General features: G+C 37.2%; 1 protein-coding gene across 1 annotated transcript; it reads right to left on the reverse strand.

Moving 5' to 3' along the window:
* Positions 1-187: 187 nt before the first annotated feature.
* Positions 188-26,875, reverse strand: LOC150081589 (uncharacterized). Its single transcript, XM_090379451.1, has 3 exons — positions 26,260-26,875; positions 20,947-21,078; positions 188-456 (listed from the first exon to the last, which is right to left on the reverse strand). Exons 1-3 carry the CDS (start codon positions 26,330-26,332, stop codon positions 230-232), a joined length of 432 nt encoding a protein of 143 aa, XP_090235577.1. The 5' UTR covers positions 26,333-26,875; the 3' UTR covers positions 188-229.
* Between the last annotated feature and the right edge of the window lie 625 nt (positions 26,876-27,500).

Raw genomic sequence — 27,500 nt, forward strand, 5'->3', positions numbered from 1 at the left:
GGCTCAGAGATTATTAAGACAAATACATTAAATTCTCATTTTTGTCAAGAGATGATAGCATCTTTCTGCGTTTGTAAGCAATTACAATAACTGCAGGCCAAGGTAAAGTCGCTAGAAATCTATTTTATTTATATACTCCAACAATATGAAGACACCTTATAAAAAAGATCTAATTTACACGGCCAGCCACTAGATTCACAAAACAATAACTCGGCATGGAAGTTTTAAATTACACTGTGAAAAACAATCTTACAAACAATAAAATACAACATAGATAAACCGATGATTTGTTGATGCTGCTGCCACTAGAGGGCTTCACCGATGCATTGCAACCATCTGTATTACATAGACGATGGCACACCACAATGAGAACACCTTCTTCCCCAACACCTTCTTCACAGTCTTCACTGGGAGTTTCCACTGAACTACAGGTACGCATGAGACGAAGTAGTTCGCCTGAACAAAATGATAAAGATATAATATTATAGTGTAGAAGAGAGAAAGACATTTTATAAATATCAGATGCACTGGGTTGCCAGGTGACCTCAGAAAATTGGAACATCTATCTGTTGCACATAACCGCAGCTTCCTGTTTCGTTTGCACAACTTCCGGTTTCTTTTGTACAATTTCGGGTTTCGTTTATACAACTTCCTGTTTCGTTTACACAACTTCCGGTTTCGCACATTCGAGAGGGTAGACTACAGCAACAAGTACTAATCTAAAATACAGTACAATGGAACCAAGCTCAAACTTTATTGAAAATAACTGTTCGATTCATCTGTCCACAGAAATTGTATTTCATTGAACAGATGAAACTTTATATTCTGGTTAAGTTGTAGGTTTTTTTTTTTTTTTTTTGTATGTGTATAGATTACAAAATATAGTTCTATCTAAATAGATACAATGGATGCAAAATTTAAAATACCGGACATTTACATGTCCGATATTTGCTCAATTTGTTCACCGGAGACTTTAAACTCAAATATCGGACACCTGGCAACTTCTACGAATGTATAAATAGTTTATGATTATATAATATTGGTGTAAATACACCATAGTTTACCCATAAGGTTAACTACATAAGTAATGTTAAGGCATCGTTTGATTTTATCTCATATTGTGGCTACCTTCACAACGAGATACCAGGTATTGCACTACTTCGAATAAACAACGCTTCACTAATAGAGGAGACTACTGTTATTTATTTATCCCAGGGGCTCACATCTGGTGAGTATGGGCTTGGCACACCCAGGGTCCTGAGCTGGATATCATCGTTCTTTTCTTTCTTGGTGATTCCCTTTTATTTCTGACTCTTGTTTTCTCTCTCTCTTTCTCTCAGGGTAATTCAGAGTTGGCTGGTACAGCATAAGCCTCAGGCTTCCTTGCACTATATGAATAATAATAATTCTCAGTGAGCACCACCCAGACGGCACCGGTTCGGAGCTTGTTGGTTCACTCATCGGTGGGCGGTGATCACGGTTTTGAAGTTAATGGCATGTTTGCATTACCAGCGTACATAAATCATAAATAACAGTAGTCTCCTCTATTATAGAAGCGTTGTTTATTCGAAGTAGTTCAATACCTGGTATCTCGTTGTGAAGGTAGCCACAATATGAGATAAAATCAAACGATGCCTTAACACTACTTATGTAGTTAAACGTATGGGTAAACTATGGTGTATTTACACCAATATTATATAATTAATTTCAACCCATATCATATTATGCCTTGTGCACTTAGTCTTCTAAATAGTTTATGATGTACAAATTAGTTCAATTTTATTTCAAAAGATGGCAGCACTCTTCACGTTATGCGTCTGGCAAAGAGGCGATATTCCTCAGTTCAATACACTTTAATAATTATGTAATAATCAGGTAATAGTTCCTCTCCTCCTTGCTTTACGGATGATAACTGCACTAAACTAACATAATATATTCAACTCATTGAATAACTTCAGCATTGACACAAGAGAATATAAGAAAAATATAATAAATGTATTCGTATACGAATAATTACAGAAAATTATTCCTATTTGTCTAATTCTGTTTGTCTCAATCTAAACTTAGTGAGCAGCAAATATTAGTAATCTTATCATAAAATGTAATTTGATAACTGTATTTTTTTATTGTGCGCATATAAAAAAAAACATCTGTTACTTAATCAGGGAAGTTAAATAATATGTTTATAGGTCAGAAAATATAATAATCTTAAGGCAGTTAATGAGTAGCGTTAGTTAATACTTAAGTGGCTCTAACCACTGTTTAGTCAAGTTTTTACCATTTTGACAAGTACCTAAACAGGAACACCAGATAATCTGCACTATAAAAAGATCATCAGATATGGACATGTTAGCATTCCCTTACACAGCTGTTTAGGGTTGATTTACTTATTTATTCATTCATTCATTTTGGATGGAGAGGGGTTTCAGTAAGGAATAAGGAACCAGGCAGAACGGAAGACCGAAAATGACGAGACAATCTTATAGACTTTACTGTAATACAACTAGATCCACTCATTTCTTCACACTGACTGTCCCATAAAACCAAAAAAATGAGCAAAGAAAGAATGGAGGGAGGGAGAAGAGCAAAATGAATCAACTTTACACCATTAGGAACCAAGCAAATCAGAATACTGAGTGGAAAAAATCGTTTTTTTTTTTTTTGTTTTTTTTTTATGAAAACCCCAAACACGAAAGGTATCAAAACCTATAGCACTTAGTACTGTGCATGGGTTGAAGGAGAAGTATGGGGGGAGAGGGATGCCGGAAACTTTGCTCTAGAGACTAAACATGGGTTTCACCACTTCAAGCTTCCAATAAGAAAAGTGGTGGTATTTCACCGGTTGATGAAAGAAAGCATATTAAAATACACAAACTGACACTTTATGGGAAAAAAAATGCTACAAAAAAAAAAAAAAAAAAAAAACCATAAAGACCTGACCTTAACAAAGAACCCCCCCCCCCAAAAAAAAAGAAAACTATATAAACGAACAATTCGAAAACAAGACACCACAACTGTCATCCGTTAGAGTGCGCTACAACAACGGATAATACAGTGCCAAAATTTAAATCCTTCACGTAACCATGGCAAAAATGCACAAGCACCATTGCAACTTCATACCCAAGAATAATATAACTTGAACAGAGCAAATGCATCAGGAATACATAGCTATATCTGAATAAATCAGATTATTAATAAAACGGCATCGTTTTAAGTTATATCTCATATTGTGAATACCTTCACAACGAGTTGCCATGATATTACACTACTTCGAATAAGTAACGCTTCACCTAAGGAGAAGACTAATGTTACTTATTCTCAGATGGATACCACCACCCAGACGGCACCGTTTCAGGGCTATTTGGCTCTTCTTCGGTGGGTGGGTAGGTACCCGAGTGATGCAATGATGGCAAAACAGTTATGAAGTATAACTCCACAATATGAGAGATGCCTGATGGTGTATCATGTATTTAGACTCAAGCGTTTAGGGCATAAGCCTCAAGCTATGAAGGAGTCTAGACTATGTATAAATATAGTGCAAATGCATCAGGAATACATAGATTCCTTCATAGCTTGAGGCTTATGCCCTAAACGCTTGAGTCTAAATACATGATACACCATCAGGCATCTCTCATATTGTGGAGTTATACTTCATAACTGTTTTGCCATCATTGCATCACTCGGGTACCTACCCACCCACCGAAGAAGGGCCAAATAGCCCTGAAACGGTGCCGTCTGGGTGGTGGTATCCATCTGAGAATAAGTAACATTAGTCTTCTCCTTAGGTGAAGCGTTACTTATTCGAAGTAGTGCAATATCATGGCAACTCGTTGTGAAGGTATTCACAATATGAGATATAACTTAAAACGATGCCGTTTTATTAATAATCCGATTTATTCAGATATAGCTATGTATTCCTGATGCATTTGCACTATATTTATACATAGTCTAGACTCCTTCATATCTTGAGGCTTATGCCCTAAACGCTTGAGACTTGAACAGAGCCTAAACGTGTATAAAGTAAAACGCATCAGGCAGTCTCTTTATTTTGGGTCGTTATGTTCTACCTAGCTGCTCACTGAAGAGCTCCCAATAAACACTAAAAAAGTAGTATAGGGAGTGGCAGTATGTTCCATACCTGATCAATAGTAATTTTTTATAGCCCACGTAAAAAGTAAATTAATAATGATAGTTAAGTTATTTTATTGCTAAACTGCCTGAGAACCAGCTAACTTTTATAGTCTTCGTTCATATACATTTCTTTTACTTTCTGTTGACTATTTATTTTAACACTTGGGCTGTTATGCTATTCGTAAAACAGGAAACAATCTTGTTCCTGTTTTACGCACTTGTTAGCAGTATCGGATTTTACCCTATGTTTTAAGTATAAAATTTCCCAGGCAATGCATTTTATTATGGTTTTTACCATTTACATACTGAAGTACAGATAAGCATGTCTTCTTCTTCTTCTTTGTCTTCGCCTTTTCCCACGTTATATGGGGTCGGTATTCAATGTTCTCGATTCACACTTTACATCCTCTTCTTCTCCTCTAGTTGGATTAACTTCTTAACCGGAACACATCTATTGGTTTTGGCATAGTTTTTACGACCGGATGCCCTTCCTGACGTCAACCCTCACCATTTATCCGGGCTTGGGATTTAAGCTTCCGATCTACTAAACCTGCCGCAACCATATAAATGGAATAGCTCTTATTCAGTGATGAAGCTTCCTTGTGATGTCACAATTTAATAATTTTACGCAATTTATGCCGAATTTCTAGTCGCCACTGAACAAGCAAGTGGCACTGCTGTAGTTCTTTTATCTCCTGGAAACACCCAAATGGCTGACTCGGTAGAAGTACCGTGACCTTGAAAATACCAGTAATGTATAACTCAGCAACACGTGAGTATTTTTAAATACAATTTGGTATCCTGAAAACTTCTATCCTGAAAACTTCTTTTATCTCCTGGAAACACCCAAATGGCTGACTCGGTAGAAGTACCGTGACCTTGAAAATACCAGTAATGTATAACTCAGCAACACGTGAGTATTTTTAAATACAATTTGGTATCCTGAAAACTTCTACATCAAAGCTATCAGGTAGCACAATTATTCTACTAAGAATTCCCAATGACTGATTATAGACAGATAAGCATATCTAATTTTCAAAATACTGAAGTGTCAGTTCTTTATAAAGGAACAAGGAATAATAATAGTCTCGTTCCTTTCTTTTTTTTTTTATTATTATTATTTTTTTTATTTTTGATTCCACATTAGAATGCATTGCTATTATTCTACCATAAGAACGAAAACCTAAATTGGTTTACGAAATGAAAGCCTTCCCTGACCAATTTGGGTTTAATTACAGTAATGAGGTTATAAAACCGTTTTAGGAAGTCACTCAGATTGTAGGTACACAGCGATAAGTTTTTGTATATTATCATCCTTCATCTATATTCGCCATAGATTTATCCAGGTGTCTTTTACGATAACCTTCTCCATAAACTAATACATACAAGGTGTCCAAAAAAATGTATACACATTTTATCAGGCCATAACTCAGTAACCTTTTTTATTTTTCAGTTTCAAGTTGGTGGTAACAATGAAGAAGACCAAACTAATATTTGAACACCGGAAATTTGTGTTGAAGTGGTATTGGAAGTAGGAAAATATCAACGCAGTTCAAAGACAGTTTAGGAGTGAATACCACACTGAACCACCAACGCATCCCACAATTTCGCGTATTTGTGATAAGTTTGAAGCGGGTGGCACTGTACAAAATGTACATAGGCAACGATCAGGAAGACCTCACACATCCACGAGCCCCACGAGATCACAATAGGTGCTGGAACTTTTCCGACAAACACCAAGGAAATCTGCCCGACAAGCTGCTCGTGAAACGGCAATCCCCAAATTTAGCGTACATAACATTTTAAAGCGCGCAAAATTAAAAAGGTACATTCCAAGATTAGTGCAGGCCCATGAACGAAGATGATCCTGATCGATCGTAGGGTTTAATTTTCCGAGTGGTTTTTAAGAAAATCTTGCAGAGGACGCTCGGTTTGCCAATAAGATCGTTTGGAGTGATGATGCAGCATTCAAGTTGAATGGTACAATTAATCCCCACAATTTTTCGTACTGGGCAACCGAGAAACCACACGTTACCGAGAAACAACATGTGTATTTACTGGGAATTACAGCGTGGTGTGGATTATCATCCTTGGGTTTCATTGGACCATTCTTTTTGGATGCAACTGTTACTGGTGCTGTTTTAACTCACCTTGCTTCAGCAACCAATCATCCCACACATTCGTGAGCTATTTGAGGATGACGATGAATTTTATTTTCATCCCGATGTTAGGGCTTAGCTGGATGAAACTTTCCCAAACAGATAGATTGGACGAAGAGGCAGAGTTGACCTCCCTCAGCGTTCTTCAGATCTAACGCCATTGTATTTTTATTTATGGGAATACCTCAAAATTTAAGTTTATGCACAAACAAACCAGCAACAATCGTTGAATTACGGCAAGCTATTGAAGCAGAATGTGTAGCAATATCAAGAGATATCTTAGGCAATTATGAAATTCAGTTTCTTGACGATGTCAACAATGACTGGATGAGAATGGAGAATAATTTGAACACTAGCGTTAATGCATATTTTTTTCTCACATTTTTTATTCTTTATAAAATTATAAAATTGAATTTATGAAAGCAAACAGAGAACTTATTAACAGTCAAAGTGTGTATAATTTTTTTTTTTTGGACACCCTATATAATACTAATACAGCACATAAAACTAATACATATATCAGGCTCAATGTCCAAGTTTGCAGATGATACAAAGGTTGGCAGGGTTGTTAATGACAGTAAAGACAGTATGCGACTGCAACAGGATCTACAAAAAAGTTAGATGGGCTGAGAAGTGGCAACTGAAGTTTAACGTTGACAAATGCAAAGTACTGCATATGGGTGGCAGTAACCCAAGAGAAACGTACTAAGTGTGTGGTACTACACTCAGGGAGGTGGAGAATAAAAAAGAACTGGGGATAATCGTGCAGTCAGATATGAAGTTCTCTGAGAAGTGCAGACAGGCTACCAAAGCAGGTCATGGAATTTTGTCAATGATACACAGGTTTTTGCTAGCAGAGAGGCAATGGTCGGGCCATACCTTGAGTACTGCGTACAGTTCACAAGGCCTCATTTTAAGAAGGATGTAGAGTTGTTAGAACGAGTACAGAGAAGGGCAACAAGATTGGTGAGAAGAACAAAGGGGTGCTCTTACCAAGAGAGGCTTAAGTTCCGTAAGTTGCAGCATCTGGAGACTAGGCACCTGCGAGGTGATCTGATTGAAGTGTATAAGGCCTTGAATGGGTTGAGCAGGCTCAATGCTGATGGGATACTTCAGCTTGCTCAGATTAAGAACTTGAGAGGGGGCTATATTCAAATTGAAGAAAGACAGTTGTAGAATAGATGTGCGGAAGTTTGCTTTTAGCCAGCGGCTAGTTGATTGCCGGAACAGACTTCCACCTGTTGTGGAAGTTGATAGCTTAAATAAATTTAAGGCTGAACTAGACAAACGTTTGGAGTGACCGGATAGGTGAAATGGGAAGAGTTTTTTTTTTTTTTTTTTGCTGATGCTGTATATATATATATATATGTATATTATAATTAATATGATAAATAAAAGTAAAGATGGCAGTTCGAAACTCCGGAAAGCTTAAAAAATTACATCAAAACGTCAAAAGTTACGATAGCCTACATCAGATAAAGGCGGGAAAAAATTTGCTAAATACAGTACTCCGAAACGGGGAAGAAAATATGAAATTAATAAATAATGAAATCTGATGTCAGCAAAGTAAATATTGATGCTAAATCAGGTATTTCATCGGGGGACTACACCTGACATAGCATCAACGGACTGCGTTGATGCTATGTCATCAATTACACCCATCTCTGTTATTCAGTCTTTAGATGGTCTTGTTTTTAACTCCGGTTTGCCATTTGCTGGCTTCAATCTTTATTCTATAGTTAATCTATTTTTTCCTTGTGGCCTTTAGTGTTGCTTGCATTGGCATTTATATTATTTTATATACATCTGCATCCTTTGCTGCTGCTTTGCGCGCTTTGGTGCATTTGTTTGTCCAAACAATTTTTATCATTCTGTTATCTCTATTGGTTTTAATGCACTATTTATACACACATATATATATATATATATATATATATATATATATATATCACTATATATATATATATATATATAGTGAAACTTCCCTTTAACGGACAGCAATGGGGAACGAAAATGTGTCCGTTAGAGAGAAGTGTCCGCTAACAAGAAGTCTGAGGGAGAAAAAAAAAAAAGAAAGAAAAATCGTTAAACGTTCAATGTAAAATTAAATTAAAATATATACAGATTTTGAACAATATTTTTGTAAATAATATACATACAATTGTACTATGCATATTATGACTTTATCTTAAGAAAAATACATACAGTAATCACTTATTTTCTTCTGCACCTTCTTGCGGTTGATAATTTTGTTTCAACATTGTTTGGAGTGAAGAAACCATCGAAAGTCCTTCGGTATCTGCTTCAGCGGCGAAAAACATTTTTAAACGATTGATTTGTATGAGCGCTTCTTCTATTTTCATCGGCGGTTCGTCGTTAATATGTTCTTCGACAGAATGACTTCCTTCCATTTCTTCATCCTCATGAGGAACTTCTTGAAAAATATCGATGATAATGTCGTTGATGTCTAGAGCACCATCTTCTGTAGTGAGGTTCGAATCTATATCATTGTAGCCAGGGTCACTTGTAGCGGAAGTATCGTACATTATCAATAGATGTTGAAGTTCTTGTTCTTCTTGGTGCTCCACATTGCTGTTCACAACTTAAATTTTTGCGTTTGAGAAGCCAGACTTTACAAAAAAGTTCACGACAGTTTGTTTTCTAATTGCGTTTACTGAAGAGGAAATCCACTGAATCGCATCTAGGATGCTGAGTTTCTTTGCAAGGTCACTCGCACATGTTACATCGTTCATGTTTGCAATGAGATGTCTTAAAACACGTTTTCTGTAGTGAAGTTTAAAATTTTTTATTATCCCTTGATCCAAGGGCTGACACTCTGCAGATGTGTTTGGTGGCAGAAAAACGATTTGAATGTTGGACAATTCAATGTGCGGGTGAGATGCAGCATTATCCATGAAAAGAATAATTTTTCTGTTCTGACGAATCATGTTTTGGCTAAAGTGACTTATCCATTCGCTCATGATATCTTGTATCATCCACGCTTTTTTATTAGACTTCCAGTCAACATTCAAAAGATTCAACTTTATGCCCTTGAAACAACGAGGATTTTGTGGTTTTCCTATAACAAGAGGTTGTTCAAAGTCTCCCAGCATATTTGTACACAATAGTACTGTCAAGCGTTCCTTAGAAATTTTTCCGCCCTGGCACTTTTAGATTTTTAGACTCTGTTTTTTTAGGAAGAGCTTAAAAAACAACCCTGTTTCGTCACAGGTGTAAATATCCTTAGCTTCAAAATCACGACATAAATCTTCCAATTTGACGGTCCACTCTGTTACAACCCCAGTATCAACAGATCCACCTTCACCACTTATGGTTTTCCAAGAAATTTTATGCCCAGTTTGGAACTTGTCTAGCCATCCCACAGAAGCTTTGAACTCATTTACTCCCATAGATTTCGCAACCTCCAAAGCCTTTTCCCTAATAATAGGCCCATTAATGGGAATTTTTTTAGCACGTGCGCGACAAAACCACTCATACGTAACATTGTCAAATTTGAAGTCCAACAGTTTTCGGGAATGATTTTTGAACCTGATCATTTCCGTGTTGCCAAAATTGTTTGAGCAGTTCATTTTTTTTCTTTAGGATGTCGCTTACCTGCATCTTCCCGATTTTGAATTTTGCAGCGAGATTGCGAACACTATTTTTTTGCCGATCATACGCATTAATGAGTTCGACTTTATCTTTTAAAGTTAAATGTTTACGAGAAGACATTGTGCACTTCACACGACACTGAAACTCAAAAGACGAAAGGCCGACAAACAGAGGCGGATTTAACGGCAGGCGCACCGGGCGCGCGCCCTGGGCCCCGACTTCTGAAGGGCCCCTCAAAACCCAAACTTTACACTTTTTCTAATGACACAAAGTTTGGTTTCATATGTGCAATTTTAATTACGTACAAGTTTACAATCGGCGGTAAAACCTGATAGTATGTTTATATTCGCTTATTTTCATTATTTCATTACTACGCTGCATACTATGCACATACTACGCTACCGCTCATCAGAGGAATAGAATCGTATTTGCTCCTTTGTACTTACAAAGGTTCTCCTGCAGTGCAGACTTAAGATATACGCAAATACGCGTATATTGTTGAAATTATATTAAGATAAAATTAATTCCTGTTGTTACATCAGCGCCTGGATTTTCGTAGTTTATGAATAATCTTTGAATTTTAATTAATCATTAATTTATTGCACTATAACGAAAAATCTCTTCTTTAGTATTCTAATCATCAGACTATTAAATTTTTTATTTTTCTTTTCATTGATAGGCTACCAATGGTAACTAGAAAAATGAAACGACATCTATGAGGGGCTGAAAAAAAGACGCGAATATAATACTGTATAATACATATATATTCAATTTTTATTGGAAATAAAACATTAATAGTACATAATATTTTTTTTTATTTAAAAAAATGGTTAACATGTATTTTTATTTTCCCGGCTTCTCTCCTTTTTTTTTAAGGGGCCCAATATTTTCTTCTGCGCCCGGGGACTTAATCCGCTTCTGTTAGTCATTAACTAACAGAAGGGGATTAAGGATTTAACTTCTTAAATCAAGTAATTAACTCTTTGTAAAAAGCAAACGTTTAAAATTTTTTGTTACAATTTGTTTCCTTGGTGAACAGCAATAGTTGCCCTGTTGTTGTAGTCCTACTACAAAATACACATATGAAGTAACAGTCAATGAAAAATGAGGTAATACAGGCGGCGGCTTTAATAATATAGAACATTGCTCTACAGCGGAACACTTGGGGAGGAAAGCAAACGGAATAGGAACGTGTTATAAAACGTGGGTGGGAACGTGTTATAAAACGTGGGTGGGAACGTGTTATAAAACGTGGGTTATAAAAAGTAGACATAAAGCAGTGTAATAAGAAGATTGTGGCGATTTAGAGAGCTGTATGTCAAGGAATTGGAAGACATTTGACACAAGAAATTGATTGTGTAAGATGCGTACAAGAAAGATACTATTACAAGTGAATTTTTATAAAACTTAGAATTGTTCTAAGAATCAATAATCCTCCTCTATTTCATTCTGGGCCCAATACCTCGTCATCTAACACAGGTGCCGCCTACATGGGGGCCAAGTGTCTCGTCATCTAATAAGTGACGCCTATACAGGGGCCAAGTGCCTCGTCGTCTAACATGTGACGTCTGTATATGTGCCAAATACCTCGTCATCTAAAAGGTGACGTCTGTGTAAAGGCCAAATGCCTCGTCATCTAATAGGTGACGCCTATATAGGGGCAAAGTGTCATGACGCTATATAATAGGTGACGCCTACATAGGTGCCAAGCAGCATTGTCTGCAGGGCCCATCATCCCTGTCAGCCACTTCCTTCTGTTTCCTACCCTCCAATCTTCTGCCTCCCCACTTTTCTCTTACACAACGTTTTTTTTTTTTTTTTTTTTTTTTTTCATGCCCCATGGGTGTAAATCTAAATAGGTGACGCCTGTGTATGGGCCAAATGCCTCATTGAAATTATTGCCCCAAGAACAACTTATTAGCGAACAACCTCTGCTAAAATTACAAAAATTTTGGTATTAGGGTCCCCTGTAAATGATTACATCTACCAATATAATATAATCTACGAATATAATATAATTTTGTCTGTAAATTGCGTGTGTTCTCTGGTCGATTTGCCTGTTTTCTGGACGAAAAAACCCCAGATCTGGGGGGAAAAAACCTTGCTATTGCCTGAGACCGACTAACTGTTAAAATTACAACCATTGCTCAAGAAACAGCGATCATTTCATTCTCAAATCTGGTCTTAGATCTTAGTTTCTCAAATCTGGTCTTAGATCTTAGTTTCTCAAATCTGGTCTCAAATCTTAGCCACTGAAATCCCAGGAGTGGCGGCGCATGGACTACGCGGGTCATATGCGCCAAAAACAAAGGGCACAACACAATATACACACCTTAAAATCTCTGACCCGATACAACGCACACCCGCGGAGATGGGAGAAATCCCAGAAGCCGTTGGACACCAACATACCTTAAAACCAGAGGCGGATTTAACGGCGGGCGCACCGGGCCCCGACTTCTGAAGGGCCCCTAAAAAACCCAACTTTACACTTTTTTCTAATGACACCAAGTTTGGTTTTATATGTGCAATTTTAATTACGTACAAGTTTACAATCGGCGGTAAAACTTGATAGTATGTTTATATTCGCTTATTTTCATTATTTCATTACTACGCTGCATACTATGCATATACTACGCTGCATAGGCCCCGCGCGGCTGCACTACCGCTCATCAGAGGAATAGAATCGTATTTGCTCCTTTGTAAGTACTTTGTAAGTACAAACTTACAAGGTTATCCTGCAGTGCAGACTTACGATATACGCGTACATCGTAAATTGTTGAAATTATATTAAGATAAAATTAATTCCTTACATCAGCGCCTGGATTTTCGTACTTTATGAATAATCTTTGAATTTTAATTATTCATTAATTTATTGCACTATAACGAAAAATCTCTTCTCTAGTATTCTAATCATCAGACTATTAAATTTTATATTTTTCTTTTCATTGATAGGCTACCAATGGTAGCTAGAAAAATGAAGCGACATCTATGAGGGGCTGAAAAAAGACAAATTAAAAAAAGACGCGAATATAATATAATACATATTATATTAAATTTTTATTGGAAATAAAACATTAATAGTACATAATATTTTTTATTTATTTAAAAAAATGGTTAACATCTATTTTTATTTTCTCTGTCTCTCTCTTTTTGTTTTAAGGGGCCCAATATTTTCTTCTGCGCCCGGGCCTCAGCCGGCCTTAATCCGCTTCTGCCGACAACCCCCCCCCCCCCTGCACACACCGAATTCACACGTGCCTTAAAATTCTTGAAAAAGGGTTTAGAACCGCGACGTAAACCTTGATAAAATTCAGAGAATCGGAAATAGAAAATAAGCACACGATTGGGGTAATACGTGGAAGAAACGTTCCTAGAAAAAGGGCCGTGAGCTCGCCCGCTGTCCGTTATGGGGAGATCAAATTAAGTGCTAATCTAAACGAAACAGTTCAGATTGCCTGTCCGCGTCCGTTACAGAGAATGTCCGCTAGACAGAAGCTGAAAACACGTTAAAACCAATAGAGGAGAGTTGGGGAATTTGAAAATGTCTGTTGTAGAGAGAGAGAGAGAGAGAGAGAGAGAGAGAGAGAGAGAGATGTCCGTTAAAGAGAGAGATGTCCGTTAAAGAGAGGCGTCTGTTAGGAGAAGTTTCACTGTATATATATATATACTACAGTGTTTATTGAACTGTATTCAAAGGGAACCTAAATGCCAAATGAAATTTAATAAGAAAACAGAATATAGGTATTCAGAGTAAAAGTATACCTATTGAGCCATAAGACCAAATATTTAAGTAACCCAAGTTGGACTTCAGTGTTATACCCTATAATTAAACACATAATTAATAATAAAATACAATAAAATAATATAATAATAATAAAATGATGAAGAAGCAAATTAATGATAAAAGGATGCACTGAATGTACGTTGACGAAAGCTAGCACAGTTCAATATATATTATCAAAATTGGCTAAAGCTATCTTTTTCTGTTTGCTATTTGCCAGTTCGTCTTAGTCCAAATACTTTAAAATTATAGCAGCAACAGCAACTATGTTAAATTTAATAGCTAACCCGACAATAGCAGTGCATCAAAAATAATGAAAGTGAGTGCTAACTATAAATTACATGTGGGTTTATTTACTAGTGAAAAGACTCGTTACTAGTGAAAAGACTCGTTTCTAACTTTCTTTTATTACTTATTTCATATAAGTTTATATATGTTTTATATACTGTATATATATATATAAACAGAGCTTCTATAGAAAGGGTTAAAAAAAGGACAAACAGAAAAGGACTCTAATCGATGTCAAATAAAGATCAGCTTGTAAGGTGCGGTCTGCAAACCTGCCAACTACACAACTTAGGGCTACCGAATTCTTAAAACTTTTATAATAGCATTCAATACAGTGGTTTTCGACCTTTTTTTAATAACGGCACCCCTATGTAATTTATTTTATTTTGTGGCACCCCTGCTCAATTTCTGCCTGTTAGATCCGATTCTCTTTCTGTATATATATCTAATATTTAAAAAAAAAAAAAAAAATATATATATATATATATATATATATATATATATATATATATGTTATATGTTAGTTATTACAATAATATAGCTATAGGCAAAATTACAATTCATAATACAAATTATATATATAGGTAAGTTAGCCATCGAATATATAATTATTGAGTAGACATAGGTTTACATAATTGTTCCCCGGCTTTACAGCTGTGATGAGAATTTTGTACATTTTATACAATAATAGCAATATATATATATATATATTTTTTTTTATTTTATTTTATTTTATTTATTTAATTGACACATATAAGGCCCTGATGGGAATCTGTCAAATGAATGAGAAGGGTATATTTTCACTGGCGGGAGAGGCGAGAACTAGGGGGCACAAATATAAAATTTTCGGCAGTAACAGAAGTGTGAATCTCATGAAGTCGCTAAGGTGGAGAGTTTGGCAAAGTTCAAAGCGGAACTGTAGTCATTCTTGGCGACGAGGAAAGTATGAATGATAGGAGATTTGGCCCATGCAGATAAAAGTTTGTTTCCTTGCATTATTTACTAAATGGGTACACACACATAATGAATGCGCTGAAGGAGGGTGGGAGTTAGAATTAGATTTACGGAGTTTCACTTTGAAATAAAATTTAAACATGATCATGTCTTTTTTTGTTTGCCAAACTTTGTACAAATGGCTTGTTTGGATAATTAAATTAATCGTCTTGTGGTACTAATGGGGTAATACTGGGTGCCACCTTTGATACCAGTTCTGCAGCTTTCCAACTAGTAATTAGGGAGTTCATCAGTTCGTATGGTTAAAGTACCATGTTGTCAGGTTCGCCACATGTGGGGTTCAAAGACTCGGAAGATGAATGATACAGTTTTATAGTGTTTCCAAAGAGTGGGAGGAGAGCATTTGTAGTTATGTTTCTGATAATTCCGCATGAATATATCAAGAGATCATAAAACAAACAGATTTTTATATAAGGGAAGAGTAAGCAAAAAATGAAATCTGGTTTGAAAACAAAGTACAGAGAACTGAAAACAAAGGCTTCGATTTGTGGAGATGATTCCACTCTTGCCATTAACTATTTTAGCAAAGAGGATAAAATCATGAAGGAATGCTTAACGCAGACATATATTTATTGCATAAATTGACAGATATAGTTAGATCTGCAATGAACTATTTTATTTCGAACACGTAGAATACATTTTTTTTTAAAGAAGTTATTTATTGAACTTCTTTGTTGCAAAATAAGATGAATAATGCGAAAAAAAAAAAAAGATTTAGACGTCTTTAAACAATATTTTATCGTATATATAATTATCGTCGGTGCATACTTTATGCAGCAATCTGTGACAATACTGGAAGTTTCGTCACGCGTTTGGAGAAATCTTTAAGGGCCTCTGCAATCGGAGCCCTAAGAAATGAAGCGGAGCAAATAAAGATTTCCCCCGGAGTTATTCAAGATTTTTTAGCTCGCACAATATGTAAATCGGCCGATGAACACACACGAATACATACTACGTTGTTTGTTTGTTTATGGGCTTTACGGAGGCAAGGCCATAATGCGCCTACATAGTACGTACAGCGCAATTTATCCTAAGATGGTAAGGCGCCATAAAAGCAACAAACAACAATTTCTAATAACATTTTTGAAGTTAAAATTACAACGTAAAGTGAAATTTTAAAAGTAGTTTAATTTCGTCTCAAAAGATGACGTCACAAACTTTGTTTACTTAATATATCGGGTAAATTCAAATTAAGATAAACCTTGACAGCGCTCACTACAGAGTATAGAAAAGACGAATAAATGACTTTCATATGTAAGTGAAATGGCCTAGAAAAAAAGAAAATTAGCCGCAACTACTTTGCAACTGATACTTAATCAGCTTTCTTCGAAGAAAATAGTACAGTACTGTTAACTTTTCGAACACAAAGGTTAACCGCCTACGTAAAAACGAAAGAGCACGCGAAAACCAGTCATTATCTTTACCGAAAAGCCAGAGTACTGTATTATTATTTTAATTTCAGTGCTCTGAGCATTTATTATTAGGATTTAGGGGCATCAGCGACTTAGACCATATTGGTACAAAATAATAACATTGTGTACTATGTTTGTAAAAATGTGTGCTCACGAAGGGCCGAGTTGCATGTTGTGCGGGCTGAAAAACCGGAATAACTCACGGAGGAACCCTTCTCCTTCCACCCAAGAATGGCTATAGCCATGATTGAGGAGGACTTTGAGAAATCTGCCATTTAACTGTAAAGTGACTCCCAGTGAACGACGCAACTCGTACAAAGGACCCTTTTTAAGAGAAGGGGGAAATGAAGTACTGTACGCTTTCTTAAATGCAACATCGATTCTTTAGTTGACGCTCTGCTTTAACTTTTTTTCGCATCACCAAAGGCAAGGCAATGCATTTGACTGCAAAACAACTATTTACAGCAATAATGGTTTAGCAGGACCGAATGGTTTAGACGCACAGAAGGACCATTCGTTCTGTGCATTATGGTGTTTATTAGTATAAACATAAAATTTAATATTAAATTCTAAAATAGGAAAATGTACAAAACTGCGTATATGTATTTTAGAACCGAATGAAAATGTAGAAACCTATAAATAAATATAAATATAATTAAAATGATAATTTGTAATGAGAACGTAGGAGTGGCTTATGGATTTAGTCATCTTTAACTGATAACTGACAAGAATAACGTTTCTATTTATGGTAAAGCAATAAACTTTGGCATATCAAGAAGTCAGTAATGGCTTAAGAGAGGAAAAGTTAACAATTAAAGGAAAAATTAAGGTAAGAATCGCAAACACCAAAACGGCGTTTTCATTTTGTAAATAAACGAAAATATATAATGAAAATATATGGCTAAAGTAATTCAGTATAATCGCCTGGATCGGTTGCAAGTCTCATCTTGCCATCCGTATGCTATAATGTGTTCACTTTAATTTTAATCGAAACAAATATATGCCATCGAGTAAAGCTCTCGTAGTCAGCTTTAGAACTACTATTGTATTTGTATTTTTAAACAAATGATCAATGAGAGCTTTATTCGATGAAGCGTATTTGCTTATGAACCCGATTAATCTCTTATGTCAGGATTAAAGTTGGAATAAACAAAGTATAAAGTGAAATTGCCAGCCAAAGTGCAGGGCAAAAAATGCCATCCCATCGCAGACTTCTAAAAGGGTGGCCGATCGCTTGAAATTCGCCTTTTATGGGAATCTACTCTCTAACCACTCCCCATTTTGTATATCTTCGGTTCCCAGATACTCCTGCACTAGCCGAGTTCGGTGGGGAAGGCAATGTTGTCCATAAACAAAGCATTTGGCAAGCAGCATCGTTAAAATTTGCACATAGGACTAAAGGATATTTTGTCTATACTTTGGTGTAGTCAAGGAGTTTCTAGGTGGTTAAACCACCTTGTGATAAACCACCTTCTTCAAGGTGGTTTATCACAACCCTGCTATTAGACAGAATCATTGTTCTTACAGCGGATCAAGACATAATCTCAAGAAAAATCACTGCGGGAGTTCCCCAAGGCGGAGTCCTCTCCGGAGCATTATTTACTGCAGTCATTATTCCGTTTGTTCAAGAGAGAGAGAAGACATAATCTGCTATGCTGACGATATTAAGCTATACATCGAGATTAACCCGGGCGAACATATCTCAAAAATTAATGAAAAGATCAATCGGAAGCTACATGACTTACAATCCTATCTCAATCAATTTGGACTACTTATTAATCCTGCAAAATCAGCCCAAATTGTCTTTTCTTTGAAGCACTAACCCACTGAAGTCCAAGCTTCTCCAAACAACAACTACTTCACGTTAAGGATCTGGATGTGACTCGGCGGTACGTATACACCTCTGTATACTCCGTCGTGTTATACGCCTCAGAAATATGGGCATCTGCAGCCCCCACGAATATCTAGCGGGTGTACTTCTCTGAATACTGGCTCCTTCGTTGGATCACACACAAACATCATCGTCCACCCCAGCAAAGAACAACTGCAATGGCAACCGCACTGAACTTTGCCCGACTGCCAAACCTAATAATGGAAAGACGCCTCACACTAACTGCCAAAATGACCACTGGAATAATCTCGGCGCCAAACATATGGGAACTGTGTTGCTGGATAATCCCTCAACCCGGACTGAGGTCAGCTCCAAAAGTTATAGCCAACCATAATAGACTAGCCCTTAGCGACCGCTTTCTCCCCAAGCAGATGCTTATCACAGTCCAAGCAATCGAAGGCGACCTCTGCAAATTTGTCAAGGATCGCAAATACTGGAGAGAGATCCTTGATGCCCTAAACTCAACCAGACAAACTGCACAGTAATGTCGCAGTATAATAAATTTAGAAAAGGATGTCTGTATAATATTGTATATAATATCAAAAATATTGTACAACATCTTTATGAATATATTGTGAGTAATTTAACTGAAACTTATTATATTGTTGGCCCTGGGGAATGAACCCGAACTTCGATGTGGGCCCCGTCCTCAAGGCCTTTGACCACCAGCCAATGTGAAGCCCCTGGCATTCCTGCCGTGAAGGGTACACCGTATACATCATTTTGTACACAATAAAGATATTTATCTATTATTCTATTGAGTACATGAGTATAACCGTTGATGGTGCCACCTGCGTATGGTGACGGGTTTCTTGCTATACTCAGGTGAAAAGAATTCTGAATTCTAGTTGCAGGCAAAAATGAGTCTTGATAAAAACGAGTACATGATGATCATCAACGAGATTCCAAGCAACACATTGGCAACACCAATAGATGGAATTTCCAGTGGATGGAGGTAAGCAGGAGAACACAGACCACTGCACTCTCTCATTGAGCCTTCTCATCACTGTTCTTATCGAAATCTCAGAAGCTTGTTCTACTCCACCTTGAGGAGAACAGTGAAATTTTAAGTTCCGATGGTCTTATTTCGGCCTTTTGGCAATAATACTCATCCATTATTCAACGATCTCAACCATCTTAAGCCTCGGCCTGCGGTTCTGCTTCAAGGCTTTCAGCAGTCTTTCATTACAGACAACGCCCTCGGCGGCTTTATACGTGCGACCGTAGTAAAATTTTGAGAAACAAGAGAGTGAATCTCACAATATGAAGAGAATAAGTAACAATAGTTTTCTTTACTGGGGAAGCGTTATTTATTCAAGGTTTGACGTGATGATATGATGACGTCACTGCACAACTTCGACTGGTTTATTGGGTTGTATAGAAATTATGATAATACACTAATTTATATGACAGTAAACTCTTCCGCAGGTTTAGGCTTTTTTTAGCCCTACATCCTATACAACTTAACAAGGTTTGTCTTAATTGCGGTCTGCAGTGCTTCTCCTATAGGCTACACAACTTAACAACTTAAATTAGACAATTTTATCTAAGTTTATTCAGAATTTTTGTTAACCTAGGTTTGCCTCAGTTTGCCTAGTGAGTGGAGTCGGCCGTAATTGACCTTTTAAATGGTGCTGGTTTTTGCCAAATGTAGGAGAAACTTTTGGAGTGAGATCCTTATAAAGTAATAAAGACTTTCCTCTTATTAGTACGACATGATTTCATAAACGCTATCAATTTACAAATCTTCCAATATTTGCATGTCTGTTGAATGCGGGTTCATTTTCGTTCGTTCGGACATTCGGAATTTCAATTTAAAATTAACAGTTTTAACTTTTGTTAATATAACAACGGATATATTGAAAAAGCAATTGATATCTAAGTTTAAGAAAATTTCAGGTTTAGGTAATTTAAAAACTAAATTAGTAAAACAAATCAAATCAAAGATGAAATCGAACAGAACAGGAAAAATTACTAAAAGTAAAATATGAAAGCATAAGATAAAGAAAAAAAATTGGGATGGCCATAGTCAACAGTATAAATACTAGTAGCTACACAGGCTTGTTTAGACAGAGCAAGTTAGCCACTACTTTTTAGTTTTTGAGATCAGGCTACGATAATAATAACCACTTTGTTCTGTTTATGACACAGAGATGGTGATGCGGTTTTATATTCATATCTGAGTGATTCAGCAATGGTATACGAAGAGTTGATATTGTGCATATTTATTCGCGATGAAATGATCCAGTTAGAGAAGATATCCGGTTTCGCCACCTTAGACACGATAAACGTCAGTTTTTCTTTCTCCCAGTGACCGGATGCTGATCAGCCACGTGAAGTCAAAGACAGTGGAACCCACCCAAAATATTTGCGCGGCAAACATGAAAAGGGAAAGAGAAACCAGTTTTAATGTTTGCGTTTGTCATGAAGGGAAGCTTTTATTAGGAGGGCGTTAAAACACATCATGAATGAGGTTACTGTAAGAAGAGGTTCCAGAAAACAGCTTTCGGAAATATTTTTTCAAATGCAATGTGCGCATCCTTGATAGTTGATGAAAGTGAAATCAGCACAAGCGTATATAAAAATCAAAAGTCGCCGTCATCAGGAGTATAAATGCAGAAACATAATTAAGAAATATAATTATACTTATTTGCTTACCCTCCGACGTTCTCTCTTCAAGGGCGAAACACGATCTCATGTCAGTTCCATTGCATACTTGAGGGAAAGGAGGCATCGCCACACACTGAGGACTTTCTTCGGAGAAGCACTGGACACACCTGATGGCTAGCGCTAGCGATTCAGATTCAGAGAAATTACGTCATTATAAGCAATAATTCCATCTAGTGATGTGAAAGAATATTCTCTAAATGATTATTCTTAAGAATTATGCATCGCTATTTCAATTACACTTGAAAACTGTGATGCATTTTATTTGATTCCAAATTACTTCAATCATAATAGAATCCAAAATGAAACAAGAGAATAAACGTCAATGATATTGACTGTAAATTCATGGTTTCTTTAAGACAGTGGTGCCCAACCTTTTTGGCACTAAGGCCAGTGCAAGAGAGAAAAACGTTTGTGGGTGCATTAAAAATTTACCAATGCAGTCATACTATGCAAGTGCCTGTACTGAGGTAGCCACTATTATTATATAATAAAATAAGATTTACGAAAATATTGATAGTGCTTATATTTCGCGCTGTTTTGTTATACAGAACCTAAACAAAAGCCATTAAACCAAATACAGTGATAATTATTTTTACGAGAGATGAAACTTTTGATTTATATTTTCGCATTAAAAGTATTAGCTGTATTACTTAATATAACGTAAAACTTTTCAACAATATTTTTATAGAAATAAAATTATTTGTCTCGTTTAATATTTTTTGTTTTTTGTTCCTCATGCGATCCGCGGGTCACCTTTTTGCTCATCACTGTTTTAAGACGTCTGATAGAAAGCAACACTGATTTAACAGGAGGATATTATTTATATCTGATTAATGCCGATGTGGTGCAGAACTGGTAACTAGAACCAATTTCATTTTGTGATATAAAGCAATTAACAGCTTTACAGAAACACTGGTCTTTAATTATGATGTTTCCATATATCGACTAGTACTCTCATATCGGAGTTGTACTTCAAGGACACACGGTAGGATGTCGTATTTTAATACATTTTACTCTCAGTAGATTAAGCCTGAAGTATGTCAATACCTTTAGTTACCGCACAACAGCAACCAATTGGATATATATTAAGCAGCTATTAATATTAATATGTATTAGAAGAGGCAAATGATACAAGAAAGCATATAGAGCAACGCTCTCCATATCACCTATCCATCTCTTGTAACAGTTTGTCTAGTTTTGCGTTGAAGCTATTCGAACTACCCATCTGAAGAACACCAGATGGGAGTTTGTTCCAACAACCAGCCAACTGCTGTCTGAAAGAAAAAGTTTTTGAAGTCCGAACAAGGATTCCATGATTCTATCAGCACTGAGCTTACACAATCCATTCAAAGCATTAAACACCTCAATCAGATCTCCTCGCATGTGCTCAGTCACCAGGTGCTGCAATTTGCAGAACCAATGCCTTTCCTGGTAGGAGCATCCTTTTGCTCCTCTCATTAATCTCGTGCTCTTCTCTGCGCCCGTTATGATAGACACAATCTTCCTAAAATGAAGCTTCCAGATTTGTATGCAGTATTAAAGGTGTGGCTTGACCTGACCATTGCTTTATACAATGGGATAATCACCTCCTTAAAAAACAGTGCCTTCACGGCCAATAAGCCGTGAAGGCACCGTTTCCTGACATTCAAATTCCAAGTATCCAATAGAAATCGATCTAACAACCTTACAGAGCCGCACATTATGCGAATTATTCATGCCTATAAAAACACGGGTTCAACCACATCACTTTATTCCCGCTTTATGACTTGCTCAGTGGGACAGCCACATCTCCAGTACTCAGGATGGCAAGTCAATGTCATTGAGATGGCGAGCCTTGTACGACTTGAAGGCAGGCAGCTGCAGGTGGAGGTGACACGTTGGCTTAATGTGTCACGCAGTTTCGTCTCGGCAGTATGGAAGCAGTTTCAGGAGACAGGAACCATTACAAAAAGAGCTGGCCAAGGTCGCTCGAGGGCTACGTCAACCAGAAAAGACCATTGTCAGACTCTAACAGCAAGACGGAACTCTATGATGTCCTCTCATCAACTGTCTCTTGAGGTTGCTGCGACCACAGGTGAAGACATTTACAACCGGACTGTGTTAAGAAGCTTGATAGTGGACTCCACTGTAAGGAAGCGAGTGGTTTTTATCACATTAACCCCAAACCATCGCAGAGCTCGTCGAAACTGGTGCCATGAACATGTGATTTGGAGCCCTGACAAATGATGTACAGTTTTGTTCTCTGATGAGTACCGTTTTAGCCTACAAACTGATTCTGCACTTTATTTCATCTGGAGACAACGAGAAATGCGATACCATCCTTTCAACACCAGAGAAAGGGACACTTAAGGTGAGCCGGTGTTCTCGTGTGGGGCAGAATAATGATCAACAGCCTCACTCCCTTCATGTTTCTGATAGGGGTATCGTAACTGCGCAGTGGTACTGAGAACCCTACGTGCGAATTTTTAGGCTCAGATTTTATTTTTATGCACGACAACCCCGCAAGTGGTGGAGGGACATCTTGAAACTGAAGATATCCAACGACTGCCGTGGCCAGCGCGTTTAAGGACTTATATCCGATCGAAGATTTGTGGGATGCCATTGGGCATAGCATTGCACGCCGACAACCAACTCCTCGGTCACTCAGTGAGCTAATGCCTGCGCTGGGGAAGAATGGGATTTATTGCCCCAGAATCATATAGACACCCCTTATATCGAGCATGGTTCCCAGCTGTCAGGCCTATTTAGTCGTTGGCAGGGATCATACGAGGTATTTTGGCGCATCTTGTATCGACTTCGGTAATGTGACCTTTTTTAGTAATTCTTATACAACTCCTACAAATATCCCTAATGGGTGCTATGGCGTACTGGAAATATTATATTTAGCTTAGTACGAGTATATTTGGGCCTGCCTCCTCGTGGCGTGGACGAGTACCGGGAAGCCGTCTTCCTGGTAGCAAAGCGGCCAGAAACAGCTAAACAACACACACACACACACACACACACTATGCAAACATACGAGTATGTTTGCATAGTGTGTGTGTGTGTGTTGTTTAGCTGTTTCTACATAACAGTACGCTCATTTTTGGCCATTGTACTTGTATATCATCAAAGAGAACCATGGCGGAGATGTCCACACTGTCCCTAATGCTTGTCCAAAGTTTCTGGCCGTCTCCTCATTCCATCGTTATTCTATGGTACACCACCATACCAAATTTTGTCCCGCTTCATCGCAAGCTGCACGAGTTACACCATATTTCCTACGTGTTCTATTAATTTTGTCGAGCAGTGTAGTTCTGTAACACTACATCGAAACTGCTGACAGGGTGATGATACCTGTTTTTTATAAGCAACAATTATTTGCAACATTATACGGTATCAATCTTCTCAAGGAAGATGCACAGGACCAGATTATAACAATTAATAATAAGTACATAACTATAATAATAAATAATTAAATTTACTTTAAATTGAATAGTTAAAAGTAAATAATAACATATATTAACAAATTTCTGTAACTTGAAAATAGTTTCACCCACTTGTCTCATTAAACCATTTTGCGGCACACCTTTGACCTTGCTGCAGCACACCAGTTGAGGAAAGTGGCTGGAAGGAAGGAGAAAAAGATGTGTAACAAAATTTAGGCAGGGGAGGTAACTTCTGCGTTTGTCAATCCATTAAATTATTAATTAATTAGAAATGACTGAAAATGATATTTCCATTTCTGGAATTTCTACTGATCAACTACCTGTTATTTCCTCACTGAAGATTCTTTCAGACTCTAGACAGCGCCGCTTGAAATTAGTAGCACTGGAGAAAAACAGTGTAGGCAGAAGGACAGATGCAAAACTGGATGAACATAATGTTATGCAATCACATTCAGAACAGTAGCAAAACTAGTGTGCTCAATATCCCACTTTCATTTCCTCCATTTTTGCTCAGAATGGTATACTAAAATTTTTACCGGAAGTTTTAAAATGCTGGTTTAGCTTGAATATCTGGCATTTAACCTACAGGACGAGTGATGGTAACAGCAGTTTTGAGGAAATATGTTTTTTTTTTTTGGAAAGTCACAGAAAGAAGAGCCCAACAGTGCTTTATACTCGGGTATTCATACGAGCTATCTGAAGCTTTCAATACAGCCCAAACGGTGTTAGTTGATACCAAGAGATCTGTTTACAGTATGACAACGTCCGTCCTTACAGTGCATGCGCAGAAGTTGATACATTTCAAGAGCTCTTATATTCTCTAACACTACATCGAAAGTCGACTTAGCTCCAAGTGGCCATCATCTGTTTTGGACCATTGAAAGAGACACTACGAAGCACTTCTACTCGGGTGATGTCAAAAAAGCGGTGAATGGGTGATTCAACAAACAACCGAGAAATTCTTCTGTTACGGTATCTTGGCATTAGTTTCGCGATGGAAGATGAGTATCAAAGGGAGAGGACTAAGTTGAAAAATGATGGGCTGGGTTATCACTAGTGTGAAAAAAAAAAAAAGTTTGATTAGCTTTATCTGTGAAATCACCATCATTCTATCAAAATCTGCTTCCCTCGCAAAAAAAAAAAAACAGGATAAAAGAATGTACGTTTCGGGATCTAAAGTTTTCTTTTTTTTTTTTTTAATGATACAATGAAGGGGGAAAATAATAATAATAACATGGCGAAAACCAAGAAATGCGGAGTACAATAAATCGGTAATCCTGTTTGATGTCAGTTCATTGAATTTCATGTTGCAAATATGTACCAATTAGAATCGAGCGTGATATCGAACGAGTGTAGTGAAAAACTGTCAGGCAGGGACTCGACCTCCGTGTGTGTGTGTGTATTGTTCGGTGACCACCGGTCCTCGAGGTATAAGAAAGGAAGGAAGGTGAGTATTCTAGATAGGCCACTGCTGTCGAGTGTATCCAAGATTCTAGGATTGTTGTCCTACAATAAAACCGTGAAACAAGGCATGAAGCTGCCATCAACTCTACGTGGCACTTTGGTTAAGTAATTGCTTGGATGGGCGCAGAAAAATTACCTCAACTGATGCGCTAGCGCAAGAGTTTTGAGCTCTCTGTGAATTTATAAACACCTTATTGCAGCTATCTTCGTATTCACTTACATGAAATCACATAATTCTAATAATAAATATAATGAACTAATGACAGCTTCTAAGCTAAGGTTTATCCCTCGTCTAAAGATAATACGAAGTAACCGCTACAGGAAGTTTTTACAAGTCACTTATGGGCACATCAAAATAACATTGATTCCATGATCAAAATCAAAGTAAAAATTAGAAAAATCTCCTTACCTTTGTGCACTGTGAGACAAAGCCATGACACGAACATTGACAAGGCGAGTTCTTGCTGCTGATGCAACATCATCCCTCATCCGAATCTCCACCTTCCCAACCTGTCTTCCAATATGAACTACACCACTATACTGTAGAAGAGTGCGCTGTTTCAACTTTTACCTGAAGAAATGTCCCCGACTTGGATGGTCTAATCTTGGTTACATTTGTGACGTAGTGTCGAAGGCGTCTGCACGTGTCTAAAGCGACCTGACGCGAGCGTTGGTGTTGTGGCAAACCCAGAAGTGCAATGTCCCGCTGCCAAGTTAGCTCCTGGTGTACTTAATTAGCGGTTCCCCATCAAAAGGCCTGACAACAACCGCACTTCTACAGGTTATGTGTAGTCACGTGGTTCTGCCACGTGAAACTCGCTAATTGCAGCTTCTTCACTCGCGGACACTGACAATTTCCAGACGCACACATGCTTTTTCGCACTGAAGTCTTGAATGTGACACGCCACCTATCACATGTGTTCTTACAAAGGCTCCTTTGTCAATCGGACACCGCAAAAGTGTTTGCTGTAAACATGTTCTGTGATTTGCGAGATGTAACTTGTAACATAGAGGAGCATTCTGTAATAATTTACTAAAAGTGGGCACACATTTGTCAGTTTTCCACGAATAAACATCGAATAGAGGATCGTTTATTATTAATTCAGTCTTTATTTATTTTTTTCTTTTTACAACTTTCAAAGAAAACTTTCATTTCTTTGAAATGAAAGTTTCACCAGCAAAACTAACTGAGATGCAGAACAATTCAATGGCATTGATTCGATTGTGGCAAATCAGGTGAGGGGGGGGGGTCTATATATTCTATGTACACTCGGGATGTTCCTCCTAAGGGTTTTTTTTTTAAATATTATTTCTTTTAAGCTGCAAATATGCATAGGGTGTTCCAAAAAGGCGGCAGCAGCTCAACAACTTCATTTAACGTGAGAACGCAGAGAGAGAGAGACGGTGCTGCCATCTCTCGGAATTACATTAAGCGCGTAATAGAAAATATTCCTAAATTAAAGATAGAGTAAAGGAATATATTTTTAAAATATGAAGAAGGGTTATTTCTACATTGAAAACTGAAAATCAAGAAATTGTTAATAAATTTTATTTTTTCAGTGTGATAACATATGTGCTGTAAACGTTCATATGAATCACTAAATTATCATTGTTATTTATATATAACATACACGCACACAGGCTTACCAT

Source organism: Mastigoproctus giganteus, chromosome 8 (assembly GCF_048544385.1).
Source record: "Mastigoproctus giganteus isolate SK-2022 chromosome 8, ASM4854438v1, whole genome shotgun sequence".
NCBI lineage: Eukaryota > Metazoa > Arthropoda > Arachnida > Uropygi > Thelyphonidae > Mastigoproctus > Mastigoproctus giganteus.

Bases quoted from the DNA above. Each gene is read 5' to 3' on its own strand.
- LOC150081589 (XM_090379451.1), bottom strand. From the start codon at position 26,332: ATGATGTTGCATCAGCAGCAAGAACTCGCCTTGTCAATGTTCGTGTCA. The intron at 21,079-26,259 runs GTAAGGAGATTT...CTGAATCGCTAG, and splicing joins TTGTCTCACAGTGCACAAAG to CGCTAGCCATCAGGTGTGTC. The intron at 457-20,946 runs GTAAGCAAATAA...CATTTTGTTCAG, and splicing joins TGAAGAGAGAACGTCGGAGG to GCGAACTACTTCGTCTCATG.